The sequence below is a fragment of the Oncorhynchus keta genome, chromosome 34, assembly GCF_023373465.1.
Source record: "Oncorhynchus keta strain PuntledgeMale-10-30-2019 chromosome 34, Oket_V2, whole genome shotgun sequence".
Lineage (NCBI taxonomy): Eukaryota > Metazoa > Chordata > Actinopteri > Salmoniformes > Salmonidae > Oncorhynchus > Oncorhynchus keta.
In genome coordinates, this window is record NC_068454.1 from 38,157,338 (window position 1) to 38,171,511 (window position 14,174).

At 41.4% G+C, this 14,174-nt stretch overlaps 1 protein-coding gene across 5 annotated transcripts in view; it reads right to left on the reverse strand.

The window, feature by feature from the left end:
* Nucleotides 1-14,174, reverse strand: part of myo3b (myosin IIIB) — a 107,580-nt gene that overhangs the window by 21,882 nt on the left and 71,524 nt on the right. For all 5 annotated transcript variants that reach the window (XM_035750102.2, XM_035750101.2, XM_035750104.2 and 2 more), the window contains 2 exons: nt 11,595-11,634; nt 10,616-10,736 (listed from right to left, as the gene is read on the reverse strand). In XM_035750102.2, the coding sequence (XP_035605995.1) occupies nt 10,616-10,736; nt 11,595-11,634 (161 nt within the window). The remainder of the gene's footprint in view (nt 1-10,615; nt 10,737-11,594; nt 11,635-14,174) is intronic.

A 14,174-nucleotide genomic window follows, 5' to 3' on the forward strand; every position in this document is an offset into this window, starting at 1 on the left:
TAGACATTTTTGCAAATTTATTGAAAAATAACTACAGAAATTCTAATTTACATAAGTATTCACACCCCTGAATACTTGTTAGAATCACCTTTGGCAGCGATTACAACTGTAAGTCTATTCTGTACAGGCTTCCTTCTTTTCAGTCTGTCAAATAGGTTAGTATTGTGGAGTAAATACAATGTTGTTGATCTATCCTCAGTTCTCTCCTATCACAGCCATTAAACTCCATAACTGTTTTAGTCACCAATGGCCTCATGGTGAAATCCCTGAGCAGTTTCCTTCTTCTCCGACAACTGAATTGGGAAGAACCCTGTATTTTGTAGTGACTGGGTGTGTTGATACACAATCCAAAGTGTAATTGATAACTTCCCCATGCTCAAAGGGATATTCAGTGTCTGCTAAGATTTTTTATTTTTACCCATCTACCAATAGGTGCTCGATCTTCTTTGAGAGGCATTGGAAAACAGAGATGAGGTAGTCATGAAAAAATCATGTTAAACACTACTCTGCACAGAGTGAGTCCATGCAACTTATTATGCATCTTGTTAAGCACATTTTTACTGCTGAACTTATTTAGGACGCATAACAAACGGGTTTGGATACTTATTGACTCAGCTTTTCATTTTTTATTGTAAAAATGTCTAAAAACATAATTCCATTTTGATATTATGGGGTATTATGTCATATGGCCAGCGACAAAAAAACTAAATTCAATCAATTAGAAATTCAGGCTGTAACAACAAAATGTGGAAAAAGGTCAAGGTTGTGTTAACTAGAACGATTCTCTCAGCTTTCACGGCTGAAAGCTCGGTCACGCGGTTTCTTTCAGCCAGCACTGAGCTAGCCACCGCACACCTTCACCACGAGGTAGCTGCTAGCTAGCTAATGCCCCACTAGCCTCGCGGCTATAGCATTATTCGTTGCTCAATATTGCTAGCTGTTAGCTGCAAGGCTCCTAACTAGCTAGCTTGGTACGCCATTAACACTAGATACTAGCCAAGTTAACCTAAGCCTTGCAGCGTGGGCTAACCCAGTTCCAATAGCTAGCAATGACGCCAACTACCAATGGAGACTGAAAAGTAGAAAAGGAATTTCTACTCGAAAACAAAAACCTTCCCGTTAGCCCACGCTGCAAAACTCAACCTCTCAACAGGATCTGAAGACCTACGCTCAGCAGCGATATCCTTCACGGTTTACTTGTGAGCAGATAAGCAGCCAAACAGGTATTCAGTTGATATGAGGAAGAGAAGCGAGAATAACCAGAGGGAGGGAGAGTGGCTCATTTTATAGAAGTGAGGGTCTCACCTCATTCGCCACTCTACCTGTCTGTCTCCAACAGACGCTCTTGAAAGGTATTTCCAAGAGAGTAGGCCGTCCTAGCGAACCCTAACCTCTGAGATCTCGAAATTAATAACTGAAAGAGAACCCTATGCTACTTTTGACTTATACTGTTTGTCATATAATTCTAACGTGAGGTGTCTAATACATTTAGATTACCAATTGGCAGCTGGGAATTGACAGAATGCCCTTAGGACAAAGTTCCCTTCATGGTTTGATTCTGAATGTGTAGTAGGCGTACTAGTCAACCTCCTGTGCAAAAACCATTCTGAACTGTATCTAAACAACCATTAGCTCAGCTGGTTGGAGCATGGCACTATTGGTGTGGGGATTGCGGTTTTGTGTATTATGCACCTTAGGTTTTTACAAAAAATATGTTATTTTAATGATGTCTGAAATGGGTTTGATAAGCAAATTTCTAATTCCCCTGAAACCGCATCAAAGCACTCAATCAAGAATAATGGCGTCCTTGAACAAAGTTTCATAATGTAATCACACTGCAGAATAATGTAACTATATAGCAGCACAAACTGTTTTTCACTGGAACAAAATATGTTATGAAAATTACATTTAAAAAAACTAAGAGTAGTTATGCTAGAGATAGCAAGTTAGCTGACGTGCAATCTTGTTATTTAACAAGTTCTGTTCAGTGGCTCTTTCCTTTAAAACAAACAGACTAAGGACATCAGATGTTCATGGCAAAGCAACGTTTCATCACAGCACTACCCGACTGAATGGAGGAGATTTATGTTGTTTGGGGTCTGAGGTGAGATGTTTTCTATATTCACATGAGACCCTCCATCCAGAGTGAATGATTGTAACTTGGCTGCTCTGATATACAGCTGGATCCCTGTGTGTCTGTGCAGTCTAGGAGTCAGAAACACAACTCTCAGTTCCAACATCCCCATTTATCAAGGCATGACCCGCAGCGATTAAAGCGTGTAGCAGATCAGAGAAAGGGTCAGGCTTCCCATCTCCGCCTGTTTGGGAAATCACTGCCATTTGATCCAGGCCAGCCCCAGAGGAATGTTGTTGCCGCAGATATCTTACAGACACTGAGGCTGCCAAACGGGCTTCTGGCACGAGAGCATTTTGGACCCAGGTAGGTCTGGGAAGAGGTCAGAGAGTGGCTCACACAAGGCTTGCTAAATGATAATAGTGGGCAGCGTCTGCGGTGAGGAATAACGATCTGAGAATACAGAAGCAGAAGAAAATTCCAGCAGTGTTTGCAACATACTTACATTTTGTACATGCTTGCATCTCCAGATAAAAAGGATGAGAATAATTTTTAAAATAGGTACTTTTTTTCATTTTCAAAGAGGTCCAGATAATATAATAATAATAATAATATAATAATATATGCCATTTAGCAGACGCTTTTATCCAAAGCGACTTACAGTCATGTGTGCATACATTCTACGTATGGGTGGTCCCGGGAATCGAACCCACTACCCTGGCGTTACAAGCGCCATGCTCTACCAACTGAGCTACAGAAGGACCACAGATGATTTGTAAAACATCTCTAAATACCCGTTTTAAATCCCTTGAAAATCAGAACGCTCCTCAGAAACAACATCGAAGAACTGGTAAATGGGATTTTAGCCAAATAAATGAAAGAGATATATTGATTTACTTCCTGAATCATGTGCTGTGATCACCTGAATTATCATAGACCCCAGTTATCCACTTGGGCTTTGTTTATTCAGATGGAGGAAGCCAAATCACCAAAAGGCATGGATTATAATGAAAAATCATCAGTTGAGTCCTTTGATGCCTAAATAAGACATGTGCAGCCCATACCCCTTTTCCCTCACACACACACACACACACACACACACACACACACACACACACACACACACACACACACACACACACACACACACACACACACACACACACACACACACACACACACACACACACATTGTTTATTGCTAACAGAAAGTCCCTGAATAGATAGCTAACTCTAGTCAAACTTCAATAGGAGTTTGAGAGCTTTTCAGGACTACTGTGATTTATTACCAATGTCTTAATTTGGTAAACCATGTGCTTTGAATTATAAGGCACACTAGAAAAATCACAAGGTTTTCCAGATAATGGTCCAAAGGGCATTTCCTGCATCTGTTTTTAACTAATGCAGGCAGAGGATGTTATTACTTACAACCAATTTTCAATTTTTCACACTGAAATCAATCATTTCCACTGACGGCAGATTTGGGGCTTGACTTCTGAACAAATCTTCATGTGCTGGGAAAATCCCACAGTTTTTTTGGAAGTCAATCATTTGTCAGACCTCTGTATAATGTATCATTACAGCCCTCCAGATTGAGCAGTGAGTACATGTTGGTATGTTGCACAGGGGAAGTCGGACAGTCATTGAGAAAACATCCTACGAGTGAACCAAGCAACTAAAATGTACTGTGATGGATAATAAACATTCTTATAACTACTTCTAAAGATCAACAACTAAAGGACAACAACTTCAAAAAACGGGATATCTCAATATCAAATCATTTCTGGGTAACAATTATGTACCTTACTGTGACTGTTTTCAAATCAAAATCGTAAAATATAAACAAAAATAGCTTCTTAGCAAAGAGCAATTTCTCAAGCAAGAATTTTGCTAGGACTATCTGGGACAAGGTCTGAGTTGGGAGAAGAAAACTGAAAACTAGCTGTTAATGGAAGAGGTTTGGTCTATTGTTGAATTTACCGCCTGATGATGTCCCCAAGCAGGCCAAAACTCCATCCCACCAAAATAGGCTGACATTTCAGGCTGTCTTTTCAAACAGCTTTTTACACTAAAAGGGCATTAGTATTATTATACAGTATTAATCAAACCTCATAGTGTGGAAATATACATAAAACACAGGAAAATCTAATTTTTGACTGCACTGGGCCTTTAAAAGTTCTAGCATGACAAAATGTTCCAAATAACCCAAGCCACTTGTACGATACTAAAAGAAAAGTTGCAATATAATCTTATACCTTCATATACTACAGGTACGTTTGAAAAGATTATTCTGTAGAAATTGTGATGATGAGTAGTTTGGAAGTACATCCTGTTAACTACTCTCACTGACATTAAGAGGATTATGGTAGGTAGTGGCAGACAGGAGTCCTCCTTCCTTCCGTTAAATTGAGTCTTCCTATCCACTCCAAATTTCAGCTACCTCTGCGACGCACCTGTAATTTCAGCCTCTATGATGGGTGGAGACAGACAGATAAATCAAAAGGTTGAGAGACAGTGAGAGAGGGAGAGTATTTGTCTGAGGAACACGGAGAGGGTGGATCATTTGTCTTGCAGATGTATGTTGATATGGTGGTGTTGGTGAGGGTAGGGGCTGGACTGGGGGAGTATGGCATCGTGGTTGCACAGTTAGTGGGAGGACATGTGGTAAGTGGTGTCAGAGTTGCTGGTAATGAGCAAGTTGGACGGTAGGAAAGTGGGATGGATCAGTAAACGCGGGTTTTAGAACAGTACAACTGGGTAAGTCCATGTCCTAATGCCGTGTTCCCATTGACCACTCACAGCTGCAGCACAGCTCAGGGTGACAACCAAATCAAGGCACAATGACTAGACTATACAGATGTAGGATCTTCATTATTTTGTTGCTGAGAATTTTCCTGCACTGCAGGAAATGCAAACTTGTAGTATATTCAAGGTTTAAAAAGGCTTCTAAAGTTTTCACTTTAAAATACCAGACTTGGTTTGCCCCAACAAAAAATGTATCAACCCCTACAAAAAAATGTCCATTAATAATTAACATTTTCTGTTGTTGCAGGATTATTTTCCTGCTGTTGCAAACTGGCTCAAATTAAGATGTTAAATCTGTAGAGTCGAGGTACAGAACAATAACCTCGAAGGTACTGAGCCTTCCTCTTTTCCTTTCCTTTTCCTTCCCTACTCATCAAAATACCATGTTAAGTGTCTTTCTAGAAGCAGTGGTAATTGGTCTCTGTGTTGTGACTCCTCTTTATCACTGTCTCACTTCTGACATGTATGTTTACCAGGACTATAATCTTCAAAAAGCCTGTTAACATAAGTAGCTCAGCTTTCATAACCCATAAAGTCAGCCTCTGACTGATCCTCGGCACCAGCCTGTTTACCACACTGAGGAGCGTAAACAGCACTCTGATCATATCACCGCATTGCTCGCAGAGCCTTTCGTCTGCTTGACTCATTTTGAATTATTATTCATATTGTATTAATATTCAGGCTGGTGAGACAGGGAGAGAAGTTACATACTGTAAGTGTTCTGTTTACATGAATGTTTGGTGGATGAACCTTGCTGAACTTTCTTGGTAACAAAATGCTGCAAATCAAAGGTTGACACGTTTGTGTGTCAAGCTTTGACACAAACCACATAATTTCATCATGGAAATGTGGGTAATTTTTGGTTGAGACGTTGATCGATGAGATTTCAACCTTTCTTCACCCACTCAGAAAGACATGCAGAAGTTTGTTGAATTCCCCATGTGTTTTCCCAAGGTTTTTCTTGTTATGTCACCTTTCCATCCAGTTTCTATGTGAGCAAAGTTATAATGTATAAAAACAAATTACGCCAGCTGGGATGGAAACAGGAAGATGGGGTAAAATTGTATACATTTTGGGGCGGCAGGTGGCCTAGTGGTTAGAGAGTTGGACGAGTAACTCAAAGGTTGCAAGAACGAATCCCCGAGCTGACAAGGTAAAAATCTGTCGATCTGCTCCTGAACAAGGCAGTTAACCCACTATTCCTAAGCCGTCATTGAAAATAAGAATTTGTTCTTAACTGACCTGCCTAGTTAAAGAATGGTATAAATGATGACAGATAATTTGTTCGTTTGACATGGTGGGATCTTTTGTGTCGTTAAAATTAATAATGAGAGAAATGGTAGTGGAAACCCCTTTGTGCAAATATTGACATCATAAGGAAGTAAACTTATGATGATGCCTCTCTCCGGATATACTGTACCCGTACATACAGCCAGCTGGGTTCTCAGTACATCGCACAGACAGGAATAAAGAACTTTCCAGGAAAAGAAATGCGGAGGTGTATGTTTGATGATGAACTACTCATGGTGTGATTGTGGTAACATATAGGAACTCAAGCCCTTTTGTTAACTCAACCTAGAATATCTCACAATCAAATGCCGACCGCATTACCTCCCAAGATAATTCTCTTCGGTCATCGTCACAGCCATGTAAATTCCCTGTCAAGCTGATACCAAGACGACTCCAAAGGAACTACACTGGACTTTGTGCAAACTGGAAACCACATATCCCGAGACAACAAGCTGCCTGTGCCACGCGCGCTTGTGCCTGTGCCACGTGCGTTTCAAAAACTCTCGACTATTGCTACTCTCCCTTCTGGGACAGCTACAAGGCCCTCCCTTGCCCTCCCTTCAGCAAATCAGATCACGCCTCTATCCCGCTCCTCCCTTTCCATAGGCAGAAACTCATACAGGAAGTACCCATGATAAGGACTGTTCAATGCTGGTCTGACCAATCAGAATCCATGCTTCAAGATTGTTTTGATCACATGGACTGGGATATGTTCCGGGTAAGAATAACATTGGCGTATACACTGACACAGTGACTGAGTTCATCATGAAGTGTATAGGGGATGTTGTTCCCACTGTGACGATTAAAACAAAAAAATTGTGGATAGATGCATTTAACCACGGCAAGATGACTGGGAATACGGAGTAGAAACAGTCCAGTTATACCCTTCATAGGCAATCAAAATGGTAGCACAGAGACAAAGTGGAGCGGCAATTCAAAGGCTCAGACACAAGACGTATGTGGCAGGGACTCCAGACAATCACGGATTAGGGAAAAGAAGCCACGATGCGGACATCGACGTCTTGCTCCTGGACAAGCTAAACACCTTCTTCACCCACTTAGAGGAAAACACAGTGCCGCCGATGTGGGCCATCACCACTCCCCTAGACTGTGAGCTCTTGTTCTCCGTGGCTGACGTGAGTAAGACATTTAAGCTTTTTAACCCTCGCAAAGCTGCAGGCACAGATGGCATCACTAGCTGGGTCCTCAGAGCATGCGCAGACCAGCTGGCTGGAGTATTCAATCTCTCCCTATCCCAGTCTGTTGACGCCACTTGCTTCAAGATGTCCACCATTGTTCCTGTACCCAAGAAAGCAAAAGTAACTGAACTAAATGACTGTCGCCCCGTAGCACTCATGTCTGTCATCATGAAGTGCTTTGAGAAACTACTTAAGGATCATATCACCTCCCCCTTACCCGACACCCTAGACCCACTGCAATTTGCATTCTGCCTCAATAGATCCACGGATGACACAATCGCCATCGCACTGCCCACTGCCCTATCCCATATGGACAAGAGGAATACCTATGTAAAAATGCTGTTCTTTAACTACATCTCAGTCTTCAACACGATAGTACCGTCTAAGCTCATCATTAAGTTTGGGGCCCAGGGTCTGAACCCCAACCTGTGCAACTTGGTCCTGGACTTCCTGACAGGTAGCCCCTAGGTGGTGAAGGTAGATAACAACACCTCTAATGCGCTGATCCTCATCACAGGCGACCCCACAAGGGTGCGTGCTCAGCCCCCTCCAGTACTCCCTGTTCACCCGTGACTGGTTGGCCACACACGTCTTCAACTCAATCATCAAGCTTGCACAACAGTGGTAGGTCTGATTACCAACGATGACAAGACAGCCTACCGGGAGGAGGTGAGAGGGCCCTGGCGGAATGGTGCCAGAAAAAGGTTGAAAATGTGATGGAAGCACAATAAACTTTAGATTCTTATTCAGCACATGAAAATGTAAGCTAGCCAGCTATCTAAACTTGTAGTATTCATGGTCAAATTACCGGTCACAATGATTTTATCAGTCACTCTTCGATATTATATTAAAAACTTCAAACATTTTTTCCCAGCCTATGGCAAAATCTGTAGAATTGCAGGAAATACACTGTAAAACGGCACAATTTTTTCTCCGTGCCATGGCAAAATTAGTAGAATTGCATGAAATTATTATTATTCTCTACACCACATGGTAAAATGTGTAGAATTGCAGGAATGTCTCCACTGTCAAGAGGGGGGGCTGCTAAAATGTTTTGCTGGCAAGGGGTTTCCCCAACAAAATTTCACCCAAAAGACTAGGACGGGTTCTGACAGCATGTGTGGGTATGGATGTGGGTACACAGACCCGTAAGTCACTGCGGCCCCTCATGATGAGTTCAGATTTTTAGTGGTCCCCACCCCATCAAAGTTGCCTATCCCTGCTATAGATAATCAACTCTCCAGTAGGATGTGCTGCCCAGTCTACTGTTTTTTTCTTCTGATAGTGGATATAATGGTGAAGATCTGACGCTGTTTCAAAGGTACAAATTCAACATATTTTACACTAGTTTTGTCTATGTAGAATTTTATTTTTGCCATAATGACATACATCTGTTGTTGAAAAATGACTTTCTGCAATCCAGTGTATTTTTCACATTGACTCCATATTACAATACGTTGACATATTACATTGAAACAACGTTGATTCAACCAGTTTGTGCCGAGTGGGATGTAAAGAAGGGCTGCGTCTGTGGAGTGCTTTAATTCTCTCTTTCCTTATTGCTTCCACAAAAGACAGCACTGCAGGTATCTGGCTAAAGCTGGAGGATAGTCCCTTAGCCCTGTGTTAAACATACACTGAAACAGACATCTTTGAAACTAAGGGTAATCTCCTCCTGTCTTGCTTTCACAAATGGGGCTGTCCTGGACCACACAGCATAGCTGAGCTCAGTCAAATTACTTAGAAGGGACTTAGCGTCCATCAAACGCAGAGAGGTTCCGGGTCGTGCCACAGCTCTTTTGGCCAAATGCAAAGCGGATTTGAATTTCCTAGGCTAATTTTCAACTTTCTCTGTTGGTGTCCTGAAACACGCCAGGTTCACCACAGCCCCAGAATATAAGCATTCACCAGGGGCGTCGGCAGGATGAGACACAGGAAGAAGCCTGGTCTCCAAACATCTGGCAGGGCCAGGCTTCCATGACTCGCTCAACCTCAGGATAAAAAAGGCCTCAGATCTGCAGGGATCAAAGTGTACCCTGGGTGCCTGAGCTACCGTGGCCTCCCTCAATGTATTCAAATATGGTTTCCTGAAAGCAACTTGAGCCATAAGCAGACCTCAGAATATAAACGTGGAGGAAAGAGAGGATGAATACCTGAAAGTCTATGTGAACTCTACACAGAACACAAGTGAAGCATTATGAAAGCCCATGGCTTATGGAAAATGAAAATGTTTTTATCACAGCATTTAGCATTTTGCCCCGAAACCAACTACCCTGCTCTCAGGAGAAGGGAATTTCAAACCTCATTATTAATGGACCTAGCTAGTTATAATGAATATTTTCCCAATTTATAATGGCATAACTGCTTAATTATTTTTGCTAGTATAAACCAGGGAACTACAGTGGGGGAAACACTTTAAATGCATATTTCAATGAATGAAATTAAACTCAAACTGCTGTTCCTTCCAGCATTTCTTTTCATATTCACACATCATAAATTCTTAAAAGCAGTCCCTTGTCAGCGGCAGTGATGCTTCAGAGCGGGGGTCACCTGTATCCAGCATTACCGAATTAGCTGCTATCTAACCCAGACCTGCTGTGGCATGCTGACACTAATCCCGCGCCCGCTGGAGAGCCCTGTCTGTGTTATATTATCATGTCTAATCCTCGTAATCTCCCGGTCGTGTAGCTAAACGGTATTCCACCTCCGTCTCTTTACCTCAGTCTCATAATAACATTAATGAAGGGCCGGGCCCCCATTACCCAGGCAGGCTAGTGGTGGGCTGGGTGACGGCCGTAATCAGCAGCCCCCTGCTCAACCACCCACTCAGCCTCCCAGGCAGCATGAATTAATGGAATTCAGCGCCTTGGGCAAAAAGCAAACCAAACATATGTTCAACAAATCAGGGTTTGTGTATTTTCTTGTCACCGTTACTATGGGTGTCTATTAGAGCCATTGATGAGATCTTTAGCAAAGGGCTTGGCGTGTGGGAGAATGAGGCTTTGAAGTGCTATAGCTCCACTTCTAAAACCCCTGCGATGAGACGTCGTTTATGACCAGTTGACCCAGGTTAAAATAACATATAAATATCACTCATAATACTTTGTTGTCAACAAAAAAAAGCAGGAAGGATTGGTAGGGATGAAAGGGTTCCTGAATTAAAGATGGCACTTTATCAATTAACGCTGGATTTCTCCTGTCTCCTTACGCAATTACCTGCACCCTTCAGCTCTGTGCTCGGGCTTACCTTGTTTACACTGTGTGTCTCGCAGGCTGCCTGTCTCCCTGCAAGGCCTCACTACTGTGCCTTCTCTGACTTTGTCTCTGCTGTCATTTCTCAGTTGTTTATCATGGCGGTCGGAAGCAACCTTTAAAGAAGAAGCATAAACACAGCCAGAAGAGTACTGTCAATGGAAACACAAAATACACAGACAGACAGAAAGACACAAGTAAAAGCAGGCCGCCTATTTATTATTGTTTCTTAGTCATACTGGATTCAAATTCATTTATTTTTAATTCACTGTTTTGGCAGACACAACCCATGAATGTGTTTTGCAATGTTAATCACATGCTAATGCAATCGCATAGGCCCCGCTATTACCCCTACCTCCCTGCAAATAGCAGCACACTGACTTAATTGTGAGGTTGAAAATAACAACACAGACAGACCTCTCATATAAAGAAATTACCTTTGAATAAAAGAGCCATAGGAAAGTATTAATCTGCTTAACATTTCTAAGTACATCCTCCAAAGGATTTTGCTTTTTAAATCTTACATATGCTCAGCAGAGTTACTGCGTTTTCCTCATTTCATCCTTTCAACATCAAATGGTGAGCAGCAAAAATTGGATCAGACTTCAAAGACTGTGATGTGCTCCGAGTCACGGAGTGGCTCTTCTATTTCACATATTGAATTCGAGCAGGATATCAAAGTGCTACCAAAGAACCTCAGGTCTTTACCAAAAAGGGGTCTAACATCTGTAGAAAGAGAAGCGCAAAGACAAAATCACCTCCGGGAACAGCAAGCATTTATTCTCAGCCGCGAATTTCCAGCCTTTTGATTCTCCCATTCCTGTACCACCCTGTCTCTCTATTGAGATGGAGTTTGGAGGAAGAGAAGTCTTTTGTCTCAAGGACTCAAAAAACGAATGAATAATCGATGTTCAAGGGGCTTTGTAGAAGTACAGTATTATGCTAAAATATTCATTTCTCTGATCAAAACTTACCTTCTCTCTGTGATCATTGGAAGTGTGTCTGCCATCATACCTACAAAGGTGAAAAAGAGAGTTTAGACGACTGATCCTAAACCACCTATCACAATAGATTTCACCTGGTACAACATAGATAATGATATACAAACTATTATGCAAGATTTACCATCCTTCATCTTGTCTCTCTTTTCATATGACATATAGACACACGACTGAACACACAGTAGAGCAACAGAACAAAGCTGGGGGATATTATTCAGGATGGGCAGTGTGATGCAATAGAAACCTTTGGAGATAGACACAAACGTAGACAGTGTGCAAGGCACAGAGTGATATAAAAGGGGAAAGTAACAGTGTGTAGGTAAGAGCCCACAGATCTTAAAAAGGGGAAAATGGGCCAGATCTCGTCAAAATAAATCTATATGGAGTGATTCCAACACTGATTAAACAGAATTGTTAAGTTGAGGTTTGAAGTTTTCTCACCAAGGAATATGATTGTAAACATGGAGAAAAAATTCCCAGAAGAAAAACTTCTCAGCCCGGGTATACAACAAGCATAACATTTTCAGATGTGGAAATCTAGTCTTTGAGTCTGGAGAGATGCATTGCCGCCCTTGACCGACAAATTCAATAAAAGCAGAAATTAATAAAGATTTCAGCTTCTCCAACAAAATGGGGGATCTGTGCATCAGTTGGCAATATACTTCCAAACCCAAGTACTGCCTATGTATTTACTTTCTTAAAAAATATATATATAATACCCTTAACATTTGAAGATGATGGAATAAACCAATACTATTCCAAATAATAAGGCAAGAGAGAATCAATAGTGGTCTTGAATGAAAGAACAAGTGTTGAAGGAGAGCGGTGCGACAGTCAGCTGGGTTGGACTTCACACATACTTCCCTAATGACTGGCCTGCCCATACGCTGAGTAAACACAAACTGCATTCAGCTCTTACATCTGGAGACCAGTTCAGAGCCCAGCCCCGTTTGCGGTCAGACAAGTGCACTATCTTGGTGGAAAGTTATTTATTACATTTATAAAAAGGAGAGGTGGTGCAATAGGAGGAGCTTCCTCTAGTGGTTGAAACAACAGTACATTAACGAGGGGAGGAAAGAGGTCTGCGTAGTAGAGCTCAAGTTGAGTGACTGGTATGCAAACCCCTTTGCCCCATGACTGTGGTCTCTACCGGAGGTCTTTCTGTAACAACTTGAGAACGAGCTTGGCAGGGGGTGCACACCAGGCTCAGATCTAATGGTCTTCAGATACACTTAACACTAAAAAACTACAGTAAACCACAAACAAACATACAAAAACACAGAATATCATCCCTATGGAGATTAGAGGTCGACCATTTATGATTTTTAAATGCCGGTACCGATACCGATTATTGTAGGACCAAAAAGAGCCAATATCGATTAATCGGCCGATTTTTACAAATGTAATTGTAATAATGACAATTACAACAATACTGAATGAACACTTATTTGAACTTAATACATCAATAAAATCAATTTAGCCTCAAATAAATAATGAAACATGTTCAATTTGGTTTAAATAATGCAAAACCAAAGTGTTGGACAAGAAAGTAAAAGTGCAATATGTGTCATGTAAGAAAGCTAACGTTTAAGTTCCTTGCTCAGAATATGAGAACATATGAAATCTGGTGGTTCCTTTTAACATGAGTCTTCAATATTCCCAGGTAAGAAGTTTTAGGTTGTAGTTAGGAATTACTATTTCTCTATACCATTTGTATTTCATTAACCTTTGACTATTGAATGTTCTTATAGGCACGTTAGTATTGCCAGTGTAACAGTATAGCTTCCGTCCCTCTCCTCGCTCCTACCTGGGCTTGAACCAGGAACACAATGACAACAGCCACCCTCGAAGCAACGTTACCCATGCAGAGCGGGGGGAACAACTACTCCAAGTCTCAGAGCGAGTGACGTTTGAAACGCTATTAGCGCGCACCCCGCTAACTAGCTAGGCATTTCACATCGGTTACACGAGCCTAATCTCGGGAGTTGATAGGCTTGAAGTCATAAATAGCTGCTGGCAAACGCAAGAGAGTGCTGTTTGAATGAATGCTTACAAGCCTGCTGGTGCCTACCATCGCTCAGTCAGACTGCTCTATCAAATAAAAAATTTGGTTATAACACGATAACACACAGAAATACGAGCCTTAGGTCATTAATATGGTCGAATCCGGATACTATCAACTCGAAAACAAGACGTTTATTCTTTCAGTGAAATACGGAACCGTTGCGTATTTTATCTAACGGATGTCATCCATATGTCTAAATATTCCTGTTACATTGCACAACTTTAAATGTTATGTCATAATTACGTACAATTCTGTCAAATTAGGAGGCCCAAACTGTTGCATATACACTGACTCTGCGTGCAATGAACGCAAGAGAAGTGACACAATTTCACCTGGTTAATATTGCCTGCTAACCTGGATTTCTTTTAGCTAAATATGCAGGTATAAAAATATATACTTCTTGTATTGATTTTAAGAAAGGCATTGATGTTTGATTTCTTTTAGCTAAATATGCAGGTTTAAAAATATATACTTCTTGTATTGATTTT